The following is a 17,733-nucleotide window of genomic DNA, read 5'->3' as shown; positions in this document are numbered from 1 at the left end:
TGTAGTTTTGAAAAAGCACTCCAATGATAGTGCAGAGAATAAATTGCAGGATAACAAGAATGAATGTAGATAGACCAGTCAGAGGCTATCACTGCAGTCCAGGCAACAACAATGGATTAGATTATAATATTATCTTGGATTAGGATAACCTAGTTACAGGTTCGGTCTATCAAAAAATGTTTACTGGACTTCCGGTCAAGATGACGGGTAGGTAAATGCAGTACTCACCTCCTCCCACAACCACAGCAAAATTAAAATAAACAACAGAAAAACCATCATTCAGAACCACCTGAAATCTGACTGAATGAAAGTCCTACAACTAGGGATTTAGAGACTGGCAAGAGGGGTGGAATGGACCTTGGTTCGAATCTTGGCCTCACCTGGACACCTCCAAGGCCAGCACATAGCAGCTATCTGCATATTACTTTGTTACTCATGTGGGGTGGCACCGGGCAGAAAAAAAGGCAGTGGCTGACCTTGGCCTGTACCTCCAAGAAGGCTCCAGAGCCAGCCCACCCAGTGGACAGCCTCAGACCACATCGAAACATCACCACCCAACCATATCCACAGGTGACACACTCAAGGGGCAGATTCAATGAGCGCCAGAGCTCCACTGAAGTAAATCCTGCTCTGTGGGGTGGGCACCAGCACAGCTCCAATCCTTACAGCTGACCTGCCTGGGGGTAAATCCCTCTCACTGATGTGCCAACAGCAATCAAGGCTCAACTACAAGAGTAGGGTGTAAACAGCCCACATAGGGAGGGAAGTGCACCTCAAGTGCCCAGCTTTGGTGACAGGGAGGCTGTGTCACGGGGCCCTACAGAACACCTACTACATTAGGCCACTCTACCATATCTGGGAGATGTAGCAGCTCTATCTAATACATCGAAGCAAACACGGGGAGGCTTCCAAAATTAGGAGACAAACATTTCCCAAATGAAAGAACAGAACAGAACTCCAGAAAATAACTAAACAAAATGGAAATAAGCAATTTCCTAGATCAGTGGTCGGCAAACTCATTAGTCAACAGAGCCAAATATCAACAGTACAACAATTGAAATTTCTTTTGAGAGCCAAATTTTTTAAACTTAAACTATATAGGTAGGTACATTGTTATTAACTTAATTAGGGTACTCCTAAGGCTTAGGAAGAGCCACACTCAAGGGGCCAAAGAGCCACATGTGGCTCACGAGCCGGAGTTTGCTGACCACGGTCCTAGATGAAGAGTTCAAAACACTGGTTATAAGGATGCGCAATGAACTTCAACAGCATAAAAAGGAACAGTCAGAAATGAAGGATACACTGTCCTGGCCAGCGTGGCTCAGTTAGTTGGAGCATCACCCCATACACCAAAAGGTGGCAGGTTCAATTCCCGGTCAGGGCACATACCCAGGTTGCACGTTCAATCCCCCAGGTGGGGCATGTGAGTATGGCAACCAATCAATGTTTCTCCTCACATCGATATTTTTTTTCTCTCTCCCTTCCTCTCCCTAAAAATAAAGAAAAATAATTATTATTTTTAAAAAATAGAAATGAAGGATACACTAACTGAAATGAAGAATAATTTACAGGGAATCAACATTAGAGTAGATGAAGCCAAGAATCAAATAGTGATCTGAATCATAAGGAAGTAAAAACACCCAATCAGAACAGTGAAAAAGAAAAAAGAATCCAAAAAAATGAAGACAGTGTAGGAAACCTCTGGTACAATTACAAGCGTACCAACCAAAATTCACATCATGCAGGTGCCAGAAGGATAAGAGAGCGAGAGAGAAATTGAAAACCTATTTGAAAAAATAATGACAGAAAACTTCCCTAACCTGGTGAAGGAAATAGACATACAAGTCAGGAAGCACAGAGGCCCAAACAAGATGAAACCAAAGAGGCACATACCACGTCACATCAAAATTAAAATGCAAAAGGTTAAAGACAAAGAGAATTTTAAAAGCAGCAAGAGAAGAGCAGTTAGTTACCTACAAAGTAGCTCCCATAGACTGTCAGCTGATTTCTCAACACAAATTTTGTAGGCCAGAAAGGAGTGGCAAGAAATTCTCAAAGTGATGAAAGCCAGCATGGCTCAGTGGTTGAGCACTGACCTATGAGCCAAGAGGTTCGATTCCCAGTCAGGGCACATGCTCGGGTTGTGGGCTCGATCCCCAGTATGGAGCTTGCAAGAGGCAGCTGATCAATGATTCTCTCTCATCATTGATGTTTCTATCCCTCTCTTCCTCTCCCTCTCTAAAATCAATAAAAATATATTTTAAAAAATAAAATAAAATAAATGAACAAGCAGAAGAGAAACAGACTTATAGATACATAGAACATTTTGATGGCTGCCAGATGGAAGGGGGTTGAGGGAATGGGTTGTTACAGAATAGTCATAGAAATGTATAATACAGCACACAGAATATAGGTAATAATATAATAACTATGCATGGTGTCAAATGGGTGTGAGATTTATCAGGGTGATCACTTAGTGAGTTATGTAATGTTTAATCACTGGGGTGCAGACCAGGCTAATATAATAATGTGTATCAACTGTAATTGAAAGATAAAAATTATTTTTAAAAAATATATTTATTGAGGGCCTACTAAAGAGGCAAGCACTCCCCCATGCGCAGGAAATAGAGTAATAAGCAAAACCAACACACACAAAAAAACCCTACTCTTATGAGATTTATATTCTAAGATAGACAAATAAATAAGTAAAATGTTGCTTCTATTAGATAGCTTAAGTTTTATGAAGAAAAATAAAGCAGGGAAGGGGGCGTGGAAGGAGGGGTTGTCTCACTGCTCACAGAATCATAAAGGGATTAGATTCTAGGCAAAGAGATGGCCCAGGAGTCCTGGACTTCTTATGGTTACTGATATAAACAGGGTTAAAAGGCATGACTACTGCCTAATGGTATCAAGGTAGTTATAGTAGTGATGCAAGTGTTGGTGCAAAAGACAGGCTAGGGGACATGTCAGAGATGCAGAGTTCTGGGGCCACTCCTTTACACCTGCCAATGATGACACAGAAGCCAGAGAGGGATAGCTTTATCCATAGTATTTAGAGTTTTGGGGCTCCCTCTTAACTCCAGTAGGTGGAAGCCATAAGAGGATTGGTGTTACATAAAAAGTTTGTTCTCCATTTTCAGTTAACTGTATGAAGACAGAAGTTGTATCTTTACCACTATACACCCAGAATCCAAAGAAGGGTCTGACACACAGCAGACATTAGATATATATTGTTGAAAGAATAAACGAAGTATTGTATCTAAAGGCATATATCCCTCTATAATCAAGGTAAAGACTTTAAATGTATTCATATAAAAACCATCAAGTGGGCCCAACTACAAAACAACTTTAATCAAATAAAATTATAATGATTTTTAATAGTTTCTAAATTAACTAGTATATTATAAAGTCTTAAAGGTAATCATATTTTGTAATTTTGCAGAATTTGAAAATACATACTTAGGGCCTCTTTAAAAATAAAAGTTATAATAATAATTAAACTACAACAGAGGTGGGGAACCTTTTTTCTGCCAAGGGCCATTTGGATACTTATAACATCATTCGCAGGCCAAATTATCAACTTAAAAATTTGCCTGCTATATTTGGTCAAACATTTAATTAACTCATCCCTAATGCTTTGGCAGGGCCACACCAAATGATTTCGCAAGCCTTATACAACCCGCAGGCTGAACATTCCCCATCCCTTAACTACAAGTTCAGAAAACTTAGTCTTTTCAAATTATTTTAGTATGTTTTCTTTACTGACATGTTTATTTAAAGAAATTGTAATATTTTATTCTTCAAAGTTCCTCAATTTTTCTATTGTATCACCTTGCTAGCACATTCAATGAAAAGTATTTTCAGGCAGTGATATATAAATCAGTTTAACAATGCAAATTATAGTATACTTTTAACAACTGTACTTGAATACAATCAAAATTTTCTCATTTATATTCTAAAATTTAACTTGTAATAAATTGTTAAATGACATGAAAAAATACATACCTTTCTCTTACAAAATCTGCTAGCTCTTTTGTCGATATCTGTCCATGTTTCATATTATGGTAAAGAACGTCAAAGCCACTATTTTTTTCCCCCTACAATTTAAAAAGATTTTTAGTTTAATAAAAAAAAAAGAAAGAGAGAGAGATCAACATAACATTAACAAATATGCAATTCTAACAGTCAGGTAAGCTATCTTTCCTAAATGTAGCCATTGTTGCTCACTATAAGACTTTAAACTGTATCAAATAAATATTGTAAGGTTTCATAAAGTTTATATTTATTATATACTAGAGACCCAGTGCATGGATTTGTGCACCCATGGGGTCCCTCAGCCTGGCCTGCACCCTCTCCCAATCCAGGATCCCTCACGGGATGTCGGACTGCCGCAGGCCTGCGGAAATCAGGCCAAAACCAGCAGTCCAACATCCCCCAAGGGATGTTGTAGTGTGTGAAGCGGCAGGCGGCCAGGGAGGAGCCCAAGCCCAGGCTGGGCCACGCTGCTCCCACTCATCCCAGCACCACTGCACCTGCTGCTGCCGCTGCTCAGTAACCTCATTGAGCAGCGCTCCTGCTGTGGGAGTGCACTGATCACCAGGGGGCAGCTCCTGCATTGAACGTCTGCCCCCTGGTGGTCAGTGCACGTCATAGCGACCAGTCGACGGGTCAATTCAATCATTTGGTCGCCTAGGCTTTTATGTACATAGATGCAATCATGTATATATGCATTCTATAATCACTCATAAGGGTATATTAATGAAACTAAGCCTGAAATTTTAAGGAATAATATGTAGTATAATTTAGAAAAGATAACCATGTACCTCTTTAAATACATTACTAAATACCAAAATTCAATTCCTTGAATAGGCATTAAGGGATTATTTAACACAGCGATTTTCAATCAGTGTGCTGCAAGAATTTCTAAAACATACAATACCTGACTATTTAGTCAGGAGAACTGACCTCTTTTCCCTTATATCATCAAATAAAATTTAAAAAATGACAACAGCCAACACAACAAAAGCCGTCCAGTGTGAATGAATCAAAATTACACCTATTTTTTGGCAGATCCACAAAAAATATATTTTTTGGTGTCCTGCAGAATTTTAGTAATTAGTTTATGTGTGCCATCAGATAAAAAGGTTGAAAATCACTAATTTAACTCAAAAGTCTGTACTTTAAAATTACTAAATCTTGACATCTTAGTCAAGTCAGCATATTACTAATCATATAAGCATTGAATACAAGCTACTTTATAATTGCTAATATGAGTCTTTCAGTAAACTTAAGCAATTTGAGAAGTGAGAAAGTAGATAAAATTTTAAAAAGAGCATTAACAGTCTATTAGCTAGTCCTCAACTAATGGGAAATTAAGAGAACCAGACCACTACACAATCCTACAAAACCTTTAGTTATTTAATCCAATAAATGCTAAGTTAGTTAGTCATAGCAAAGAAAACATTAGAAATATCAATGTTATAGGTGAAGTAAAAGACTATCAATAAACCAAGCTCGCCGAAACCGGTTTGGCTCAGTGGATAGAGCGTCGGCTTGCGGACTGAGGGGTCCCGGGTTCGATTCCGGTCAGGGGCATGTGCGTGGGTTGCGGGCACATCCCCACTGGGAGATGTGCAGGAGGCAGCTGATCGATGTTTCTCTCTCATCGATGTTTCTGACCTTCTATGTCTCTCACTTCCTCTCTGTAAAAAATCAATAAAATATATTTAAAAAATAAAAAATAAAAATAAAAAAATAAACCAAGCTCAACAACTCTCTTCACAAATGTCAGTGTTACTTTTCTTCAGTGAAAATAAAGAATGGAACATTTTTACTGGAAATAAAAAGCAATATCATAAGCAGGTGTTATGCAACGTGAAACCTAATTTTTCCAAAGTTTGCCAAAAACAGGAAACATATTATAGGAACTTCCAGTTATGTTGACGTGATCCCTAATAAACTTGTCAACTAATATACCAAGTAATTAGTTTGCCATTCATACAATTAAAATGTCATATTCGAATACCGGGTGCTGTAAGCTTTAAAAAAAAAAAAAAAGCTATATTCATAAGGAGATATCTTTAACATTATGAATAGCCACTTTCAATCTTCAGGAAGAATGTAACATTAGCCCTAATCGGTTTGGCTCAAGGGATAGCATGTGGGCCCGCAGACTGAAGGGTCCCAGGTGCGATTTTGTTCAAGGGCAAGGCACCTCAGTTGCAGGCTCGACTCCCGGCCCTGGTCATAAACTACAGTCTCTTATGAATCCAAACATATCCATTTAGCTTCTACAACTTTTTCATGTTTAAGATAAATATAAAGTTTATTATCTAACTCTAGTTTTTACTTTCCCTGGCTTTTGCATGCAAATTTATTCCAGCCAAAATAAGAACAGTTTTTGAAATAACCATTATCACTAGTCTATAGCAAGTGAAAATAACATCATGCAGATTAGTAAATAAAATTACAAATAATAACAGGCCTGAAACTTCTGATGGATTCATCCCATTATCTGACTGTAATATAGAAATTACAAATGATTAGACGACCCACCAACTCTCATAATATGAATCCTGAAAGAAACAAACCTGAAATCTAAAACCTTAAAATCCAAAGTCTAAAGCTCTTATGCCCCAAATTTCTCGCCTAACATACCTACTACTTCTCATTTGCAAATAATTCTAACAAATCCAGGTTATCTGAGTTCCCAAAGTGTATTATGCATATTTAAACGCAAAAATGGAAAAGAGCTGAGAGTGAAGGGCTATTTAAACCAGCACACAGACCTAGCTGGTTTACCTCAGTGGACAGAGTGTCAGCCTGTGGACTGAAGGGTCCCAGGTTCGATTCTAATCAAGGGCACATGCCCAGGTTGTGGGCTCGATCCCCAAGGTTGTTTGAAAGAAAGAAAAAGAGAAGTTGGGAGATTCCCTTTTTCTCTTGAAGAGTAGTTTTGCTTGGTTTTGTCTTTTCTTAACAAACTGGTTCTTGCTACCTCAATTTCTGAAAGTTGGTATCTTCCTAATAAGAGCAATATATTTTTAAACTTCAGTTTGAAATAGCTGTAGATTTATAGGAAATGGCTGAAAAATGTACAGGAAGGTTTTATATATAAGCAAGATTTTTTTTTCTAAATTGGTCAAATCTTATTCAGTTAGAAAAGTCAGCTTTCCCTAACAGTTGAATATGGTTGCTATTTATGTTCATTGGTAACAGATGACTGCAGAAATCATAATGACACATTCTTCTATGGAGGCCTGATACTGCTTTTTCTTTTTTTAGGTAAAAAAAGTAAATTGGATTGAATTAAAAAGGAAGGTGCAAAACAGTATCCCTAATCGAATTTCATTTTCTCTGAAAAAAATAACATGTTGTATATACAGGGTTGGGCAAAAGTAAGTTTATAGTTGTGAGTATGCAAAATGCAGTTTAATCTTGAATTACTATTTATTAACTATTTTATTTTCCATATGAACAACTGTAAATCTCTGCCCCACCTTGTACTTATACAAAACGAGTCTAAAAGCATATACAGCAAACTATTAACAGCAAATTATTTCTGGAAAGTGGAATAATGAGCATAGACTAACTTTCCAATAAAAAATAAATAAACCAAGTCTTCAATATATAAGAGTTAAGAGCTATCATGACAGTTTTAAAATGCAATTTTCTTCCAAGTACACCACAACTATTGATATCAAATTTTGCTTATCAATGACTGTTTTTTTCCTTCTGCTCAAATTTTTAAATTATTCCTTTTTTACAACAGTTTTATTGAGATATAATTCACACACCATATAATTCACCCATTTAAAATCTGTACACTGTAATAATTTTTAGGATATTAATAGAGTTGTACAACGATCACCACAATCATTGTTAGAACATTACTGTCACCCACCCAAGCAAACAAAAAACCCCCATAATCAAATGCAGGCATACCTCAGAGATACTGTGTGTTCAGTTCCAGACCATCGCAACAAACTGAGTATCGCAAAAAAAACAAGTCGTAAGCTTTATGCTGGTGGAGGGACTTGCCTCCAATTTATAAAAAAAACAACATCTGTGTAGTGCAATAAAGCAAAGCACAAAATGAGGTACACCTGTGACTAGATTTTTAAGAGTATTTACTAATCAGTGATGAGCTTCTTTTCAGGTGGTTAATTCATTAGTTTAACAAGTAAATACATATGTCCACAAAGACATCTGTACAAAAATGTTTATAGCAGCATTAATCATAATAGCCAAAAGATGGAAACAACCCAAAAGTCCATTACCTGACAAATGAATAAGCAAAATGTGATATAGCCTTCAACTAGAATATTATTCAGCCATAAAAGGAATAAAGCTCTGATATATCCAACAACACTGATTAACCCCGAAAACATTATGCTAAGAGAAAAAAGCCAGTCACACAAGACCACATACTGTAATGATTCCATTCATTTTAAAAGTCCAGAATAAAAAAATAAAGAGAAAATAGATTAATAGGTTGCTTGGAGGTTGGAGGTAATGTAAGGGATGATAAACGGTACCGGATTTCTTTTTGAGGTAATAAAAATAGTTTTAAATTGATGATGGTTGTAAATATTATCAAAATTGACTGTGAATATTACCAACAACCACTGAATTGTATACTTTAATGAGTGGATTACATGGCATGTAAAATATAGCTCAATAACATTACCCAAAAAGTTCAGTAAATAATATTTTTATCTTCTTTAATCAATAAATTCTTGCAGAGAAACTTTTCAGTATTAACCGACAAAAACAACACCATTGCTGGCCCAAGGAGAACAACTGCTAAGATGGTTTGCACAAGATAGCATCTTTTATCTGCTCATCTTAATGCACTTTACAAAGAGGTATCACTTTCACAGAACATCCACTACCTTCGACCTGGGGCAAATAAAATTGTCCTATAATCCAATATAAATAAGTTTTAAAGAACTCTGGATAGCCCAGCCAGTGTTATCAGTGGTTGAGCATGGAGGTCAGAGTTTGCTTCCACAACAGGGAAGATGCCTGGTTTGTCGGCTTGATCCCCAGTAGGGGGGAGTGTGCCAGAGGCAGCTGATCAACAATGATTCTCTCATCATTGTTTCTGTCTCTTTCTCTCTCTCCCTTCCTCCCTGAATTCAATGAAAACATTTTTTTAAATCTTTGTATATTCCTAGTATGAAGTAAAAAAAAAGTTTTGCCATCCTTTGAAGATGAAAGTCCAGAATCATATTTCCTCTTACCACTCCAATTTAACTAAGACTACTACAGTTAACAGTTTGATGTATTATCAGTCCAGATTCCTCTTCTCATACATATAGTAACATGCTACAATTTAATATGAAAATGAGGTCTACTATGCATATTGTCTTAGACCTAAATTATCATCTGAAGTGAAATTTAACTGAAAAGATAACCTAAGTAAGGTAACAAGTCACTGAAAATGTTGATTTTTTTCCTAGCCTAATACAGTCTACAAGTAAGACATCCTTGAAATATCAAATTAAAAATTTTAAATAAATCATCAAACTTATTTTAGAAATCCAAAGGCACCTTTATCTTTTTCTGGTGCCTTTATCTTATAGCACAACTTTATACCTAAAGTTTTTTAATAGATTATAAAATACAATCTAACATATTTCCACTTGAAGAGAAATGAATATCTCTATTTAAACGGCTATGAAATTCCCATTTTAACTAAAATGGAACTCAAATACCTAGGTTTTAAGAGCCACAAAAATAGTAGAAAAGCACAAAGCTATAATCCCCACAGATTTTTAATTTATTGATTTTAGAGAGAAAAGAAGGGAGAGAAACATCGATTTGTTGTTCCATGTATTTATGCATTCATTGATTGCTTCTTGTGTGTGCCCTGCTTGGAGAGCAAACCTGCAACACTGGCATTATCAGGATGATGCTCTAACCAACTGAGCTACCCAACTAAGCTACTGGCCAGGGTAAACCCCACAGATTATAGTTAATGGTTTGAAACTTCTCTTTCAAAGAATCTTTTAAGGGCAACAGTAAGTTAAACACTTCAATTTTGATGAGTCCAAGAGCTGAAAAGTAGGAAAAAGATAGAGTGTAGACTGTATGAATTAAAAAGTTGATTTTACCCATTTTCTTTTTCAATTAAAAAAATATATATTTGGGGGGGGAGGGAAGAGAAAGGTCAGGAGTTACTGTCATGTGAATAACAACATGCCTAACCTACCTCTGAACTCCAGACAGCTTAAATAAATGTCACTTCCTACCTCTCTATATTCTCCTTTTACTCTAGCACTTACCAACATTTATTAGCTAACCTTGGATAAGTCACTGCAAAGTATAGCATTAATACATTTCTGACGGTCTCACTTTGACTTCTCTGAAAAACAAAACAAAACATTTAACCAATTCTGAAGATACTCTTTCTCCTTTGACAAATGGCCCCTCTACTGAAGAATCTTCTAGACCAGTGGTTCTCAACCTGTGGGTCACAACCCCTTTGGGGGTCGAACGACCCTTTCACAGGGGTCACCTAAGACCATTGGAAAACACATATATAATTACAAATTGTTTTTGTGATTAATCACTATGCTTTAATTATGTTCAATTTGTAACAATGAAAATACATCCTGCATATCAGATATTTATATTACAATTCATAACAGTAGCAAAATTACAGTTATGAAGTAGCAACGAAAATAATTTTATGGTTGGGGGTCATCACAACATGAGGAACTGTATTAAAGGGTCGCGGCATTAGGAAGGTTGAGAACCACTGTTCTAGACACTTTTGATAGGAATTCAACAAATATACAATGACAGCCTTCCAGTACCATTTTTACCTTAAAAACGGCTAGGAAAAAAAGAATAAAACACATTCAAGCTGTTTTTCACACATGATCACTAAAAGGATTCTGCAGAACTGTTGACAAGATATTACTAAAGCAAAAAAACAAACAAAACTGATTATAATATGTAAAACGAGCCCAGCCAATGTCGCTCAGTGGTTGGGCATTGACCTATCAACCAGGAGGTCACGGCTGATTCTTGGTCAGGACATATACCCAGGTTGCTGGCTCCGGTTCCTACTGGGGGGCATGCAGGAGGCAGCTGATCAATGATTCTCTTTCATCATTGATGTTTCTATCTCCCTTTCCCTCTCCCTTCCTCTCTGAAATCAATAAAAATATTTTTTTAAAAAAAATGTATGTAGAATGAGCACTGCTCAGCAGTCAAAACTACTCAGTGCAGGTGCAAAAGTTACTCAAAACACATTTGTTGGTTGACTGATGAGTTTTAATTATAACCCACCTCTTCCCAGTTAGTTAAATCCTTAAAGCCATCTAATAAATATTACATATGGATTCTACAAAAATAGCAGATGCAAACAGTTGAGAGATAATTTTCATTTTTATATCTTTCAAATTTTCTGTAATCTGTAAAAAATGTAATTTTCATTACTCTCAAAATGAAAATAATAAAACTTAACAAGTTCAGCTTTCTCAAAAACCCTTCAAGCTATACTTGCAAAGACACTGAAGGCTACCACTTAAACTGGCATCCTGTATACATTAGTACTTAAATCTCAAGTCCTCATAATGCTTAAGTGAAAAAACAAAACTAGAAGTAACCTAAATGTCCAAAGGGGTGGGTTTTTTAAAAAAAATTATGGCCTCTCTATTCCACGGAAACCTATGGAGTCACTAAAAACATATTCAAGAATACTTAATCACATGAGAAAAATGCTTGGTATCACTTGAAAATTATAAGATACAAAACTATATAGTATCCCTAACCGGTTTGGCTCAGTGGATAGAGCAGTCAGCCTGTGGACTCAAGGGTCCCAGGTTCGATCCCGGTCAAGGGCATGTACCTTGGTTTGTGGGCACATCCCCAGCAGGGAGTGTGCAGGAGGCAGCTGATCAATGTTTCTCTCTCATTGATGTTCCTAACTCTCTATCCCTCTCCCTTCCTCTCTGTAAAAAATCAATAAAATATATTTTTTTAAAAAGACTTTAAAAAAAACTATATAGAACCCATTTAAAATTTCATATTTCTAAGTATCTTAGAGGATAGAGGGAAAGGCTATAGGTAATTTTTACTTCTGTATTCTTCTGTTGTACCTATCTATATAATAAAACCCTAATATGCAAATCGACCAAACGGCAGAAGACCAGCGGAATGACCGGTCACTATGATGCCCACTGAACAAGGCAGGAGCTGCCCCCTGACGGTCAGTCGCCCCCCGCCCCAGAGCATGAATTTCGTGCACTGGGTCTCTAGTTACATCATAATTATGGTTATAATTAAAAGGAAAAACCATCTTCACTGGCTGTTGTTTCACCCAACTAAAAACTAACATTTTTTAGTTTTAAGACCCCAGCAACACCAATTTGCTTTACTTATATTGAACCTTCCTTCCCTAAAGCCAAGCAAGCATGCTTGTCAGTATTTTCCATAATTTTTTAAAATATATTTTTATTGATTTCAGAGAAGTAGGGAGAGATAGAAACATCAATGATGAGAGAGAATCATTGATCAGCTGTTTCCTGCACAACCCCCACTGGGGTTCTAGCCCATACCCAGGGCATGTGCCCTGACTGGGAATCGAACTTTGACCTCCTGGTTCATAGGTAGCTGTTGTACCTATCTATATAATAAAACCCTAATATGCAAATCGACCAAACGGCAGAAGACCAGCGGAATGACCGGTCACTATGATGCCCACTGAACAAGGCAGGAGCTGCCCCCTGACGGTCCGTGCGCTCCCACAGGGGGAGCGTCACTCAGCCAGAAACCAGACTCATGGCTGGTGAGCGCAGAGGCAGTGGCGGGAGCACTAAGGAGCAGCAACCCAGCGGCAAGGAGCAGTAAGCAGGTGGGTGCTAAGGAGACATTTTTTAGTTTTAAGACCCCAGCAACACCAATTTGCTTTACTTATATTGAACCTTCCTTCCCTAAAGCCAAGCAAGCATGCTTGTCAGTATTTTCCATAATTTTTTAAAATATATTTTTATTGATTTCAGAGAAGTAGGGAGAGATAGAAACATCAATGATGAGAGAGAATCATTGATCAGCTGTTTCCTGCACAACCCCCACTAGGGATCTAGCCCATACCCAGGCACGTGCCTTGACTAGGAATTGAACCGTGATCTTCTGGTTCATAGGTGGACAATCACTGAGCCATGCCAGCTGTAATTTTTAATCCTGAAATTCCATCAAGGAACATGTTTGTGCCTCAAGAACTGATGGAATTATGTGCCTCATCTTCATCACACAGTTCACTAATCACTTCCCAATTTAATCCTCTCTGGTCATTCCAGCAACATTCTCTATCTAGCATCTTCATCAATAGATACAGCTATACATTTCAGTTGCTGTTTTTGTTTCTCCCCATATCTGACCAATGTATGCTAACTTCTGTGGACCCAATTGTTATTAAAATTCTTCAAACTCTAATATTCTTTAATTTTTCCACACTAGGTAAATTAAAAGCCAATCCATTAATCCCTTTCCTTTATACATCTGTATAACACCATATTTCTATAGGGATTTCTTAGGATTAATTGTTCTAGAATTATGAAATCAGGACGGATTTCATAATTTCAAAAGATACCCCATGACTCAAAAAAACTACTTCCAAAGGTCTTATGCTAGCCAAATATGCAGGATGATACAAAGCATACCTGTTCTCCCATGCCTTTGCCTAAATAATTTAAGTAGTTCTGAAGGGATTAGAGTATTTAGGATTTAGTGGGCAGGGCCAGAAAAGAACCCAGACAGAAAATGTTTATCCTTTCCATATCATTGCTCTAAAATCCTTCCCCTGAATTAAATTTATGCAGACTAAATCAGTACTAATTTCTTACTTTCAAATTCCTCCTAGATTAAGGCAAAAAATACAAAATAACCATCCCACCCCCACCCCCACCCAAAAATCCAAGGACTTCAAAAAATTTGGTGCCATCTAAAATACTGTAATTTTATAATGTCTGCCCATCAAGTCTACTTGAACCTAGTTAGATGAAATCTGTAGTTTGCATTTTCATAGCCTGTTGCAGTTGAAAACAATTTGGGCATGGCTAACTGGCTGTTATACAATTATACATTTTAATTTAGTGGATGTTACTTGTTTGTATATACATAGGTTATCTCAGGAAAGCTATATAAGGAATTGGTAACAGTGATTGCTTTTGGGGAGATCTTGATGACAGGAGAAAAGGAGATTTTTTTATATACTGTATTTATTTCCTTTTGTAACTTGAATACTAAACTGTAAATTTCACAAATCTGTTAATGTAGATATGTAAATATACATACATATATACTTTTTGAATTTTAATACACCATCTGATGGGATCATATCCTAAGCAGGTACTCCAAACTACAATATTTGGAAATTTCAAGTAATAGAAAGTCTATATCCTGGGTTTTTATGGTCACTTCAACTAATTTTTTAAAGACATACATTTTTAAATAACCCCAAAGAATGTGTGTGTGTGTGTGTGTGTGTGTGTGTGTGTATGTGGTTATTAGTCTCTCATCTAAGATACTAAATTTATATAAAAAAATAACAAAATTATACTAGTAAAATGAAATCAGTAGTTTGCATTTTCATAGCCTGTTGCAGTTGAAAACAATTTGGGCATGGCTAACTGGCTGTTATACAATTATACATTTTAATTTAGTGGATGTTACTTGTTTGTATATACATAGGTTATCTCAGGAAAGCTATATAAGGAATTGGTAACAGTGATTGCTTTTGGGGAGATCTTGATGACAGGAGAAAAGGAGATTTTTTTATATACTGTATTTATTTCCTTTTGTAACTTGAATACTAAACTGTAAATTTCACAAATCTGTTAATGTAGATATGTAAATATACATACATATATACTTTTTGAATTTTAATACACCATCTGATGGGATCATATCCTAAGCAGGTACTCCAAACTACAATATTTGGAAATTTCAAGTAATAGAAAGTCTATATCCTGGGTTTTTATGGTCACTTCAACTAATTTTTTAAAGACATACATTTTTAAATAACCCCAAAGAATGTGTGTGTGTGTGTGTGTGTGTGTGTATGTGGTTATTAGTCTCTCATCTAAGATACTAAATTTATATAAAATAATCAAGCAAAATTATAATGTTTGGATTCCAATGTCCTATTAATAGCAATTCCAGGTGTTTTGTTTTGTTTTGAATATATTTTATTGATTTTTCACAGAGAGGAAGGGAGAGGGATAAAGAGTTAGAAACATTGATGAGAGAGAAACATCGATCAGCCGCCTCCTGCACACCCCCTACTGGGGATGTACCTGCAACCAAGGTACATGCCCTCCACCGGAATCGAACTTGGGACCCTTCAGTCTGCAGGCCAACGCTCTATCCACTGAGCCAAACCGGTTAGGGCGCAATTCCAGGTTTTTAAAAATCATTTTAATCCTCTGTTCATCCATGTAATCACATATCAAATTTTAGATATGTAACCAAGTGCTCCAATTTTATTTAAAAACTTAAGTATGACAATACTAGTGAAATCAACAGACAAATGGAATGAAATTCTTGTACTGGTTAATCAGTAAAAGAAATAAGGAAAAGAAATAAGGAAAAACTTCAGGAAAAATATACCTAAGATAATTGTTCATTCTTGATGTGCTGATTGGAGATAATCTTTGGAAAAAGTTACCTAAGTAAAAATGTCAGTTTACCACAATGTGATGTATGTTAAAGAATACTTGCTGTCTTTCAGAAAATGCTGCACAGCTTATATAGGTTAGTTCTACTATGTAAAATGAGATTTATAAGGTATTTCATCAAATATGTTGTGCTTACTTATTTTACCCCTTCAATAATTATCAATCACCTATGCCCAGCAGGTGTGGCTCAGACCCATGCCTCAAGAGGTCTCAGGTTCCATTCCAGGTCAGAGGCATGCAGGAGGCAGCCAATCAATATTTGTCTCTCATCAACGATTGTATCTCTCCCTCTCCCTTCCTTTCCAAAATAATCAATAAAAACATATGAAAATAATTATAACCTATGAAATCCATTTGTTTTAAAAAAATTTTAACTCCTGAATTTAATAATCTGAATTTATACAAAAACATGAAGCTAATTTAATAACTAATACAATGCTTACATAAAGAATCTCAAAAGTATTATTAACTGGTACTCAACTCTTAGAGAATGAAACAGCATATCAAGACGCTTCCTCATTGTAATATTTGTTGATATCTTTTTTAAGTTATACAATCTTCTGATGAGCTAACAACTGATATTAAAGACAATAGTATAGTATCTGCTATGAATATTATTTGCTGTCCAATTTTAGTAGAAAAGAAAAACATTTTCAGCTTGATTATCAATGGCACTATACTTTGTGGCAAAAAATGCCTTATTAACAACAAAACACCTATTGTGTAGGAAGTTCGAATATATTTTTCTCTTTAAAGTATAGTATTATGTAAAAGAATTTGTAACATAGCATATACTTTAAGTCAGTGGTTCTCAACCTTCCTAATGCCCAACCCTTTAATACAGTTCCTCATGTTGTGGTGACCCCCAATTTCATTGTTACAACTTAATTAAAGCATACCCAAAGCAATCTATAAATTCAACGCATTTCCCATTAAAATACCAACAGCATATTTCACAGACCTAGAACGAACTCTCCAAAAATTCATCTGGAATTAAAAAAGACCCCGAATAGCTGCAGCAATCCTGAGAAAGAAGAACAAAGTAGGTGGGATCTCAATACCAGATATCAAGATGTATTACAAAGCCATTGTTCTCAAAACCACCTGGTACTGGCACAAAAACAGACATATAGATCAGTGGAATAGAACAGAGAATCCAGAAATCGACCCGAACCAATATTCTCAATTAATATTTGACAAAGGAGGCAAGAACATACAATGGAATCAAGACAGTCTCTTCAATAAATGGTGTTGGGGAAATTGGACAGATACATGCAAAAAAATGAAACTAGACCACCAACTTACACCATATACAAAAATAAACTCAAAATGGATAAAGGACTTAAATGTAAGACAGGAAACCATAAAAAATACTAGAGGAATCCAAAGGCAACAAAATCTCAGACATAAGCCGAAGCAATTTCTTCACTGATACAGCTCCTAGGGCATTCATTGGAAACTAAAGAGAAAATAAACAAATGGGCCCTGACCGCTTTGGCTTGGTGGATGAAGCGTCAGCCTGTGGACTGAAAGGTCCCAGGTTCGATTCCGGTCAAGGGCATGTACCTTGGTTGTGGGCACATCCCCAGGAGGGGGTGTGCAGGAGGCAGCTGATTGATGTTTCTCTCTCTTCGATGTTTCTAACTTTCTATCCCTCTCCCTTCCTCTCTTTAAGAAATCAATAAAATATATTTAAATACAAAAAAAAATAGTATCTATCAGGTTTGTTGTGAAGTTTAAACAATATAAGACATAGGAAAGCGCTTCATTAATTCAGAACATCCTATATATTAGCCATTTAAATAACCTTTAAATTTTCTTTGATAAAGATGTTTTTGATGCCACTCTGTCAATCTAATTATATCTAAAATAAACTTAAAACTATCAAAAATAGTCACTTTCCACCACATGTGTTTAAATTAGCATGTGTAGCAAATCTGGAGGCGGACAGAGTGGAGAGCCAGGAGTCGGTCTGTCTCATGAAGACTGTATGCCATCGCTGAAAACAAGCAGCAGTCACTTTCGGCCTTGTCAAACTTCT

The 17,733-nt window shown here is 36.3% G+C and overlaps 1 protein-coding gene across 2 annotated transcripts in view; it reads right to left on the bottom strand.

The window, feature by feature from the left end:
* Positions 1-17,733, bottom strand: part of FCHO2 (FCH domain only 2) — a 131,476-nt gene that overhangs the window by 109,070 nt on the left and 4,673 nt on the right. For both annotated transcript variants that reach the window (XM_006775429.2, XM_015571603.1), the window contains exon 2: positions 4,006-4,097. In XM_006775429.2, coding sequence (XP_006775492.1) covers positions 4,006-4,097 — 92 coding nt within the window. The remainder of the gene's footprint in view (positions 1-4,005; positions 4,098-17,733) is intronic.

Source organism: Myotis davidii, unplaced genomic scaffold (genome assembly GCF_000327345.1).
Source record: "Myotis davidii unplaced genomic scaffold, ASM32734v1 scaffold44, whole genome shotgun sequence".
Lineage (NCBI taxonomy): Eukaryota > Metazoa > Chordata > Mammalia > Chiroptera > Vespertilionidae > Myotis > Myotis davidii.
Note: the sequence above shows the minus strand (reverse complement) of the source record. Positions and strands in the feature narration are given on the sequence as shown.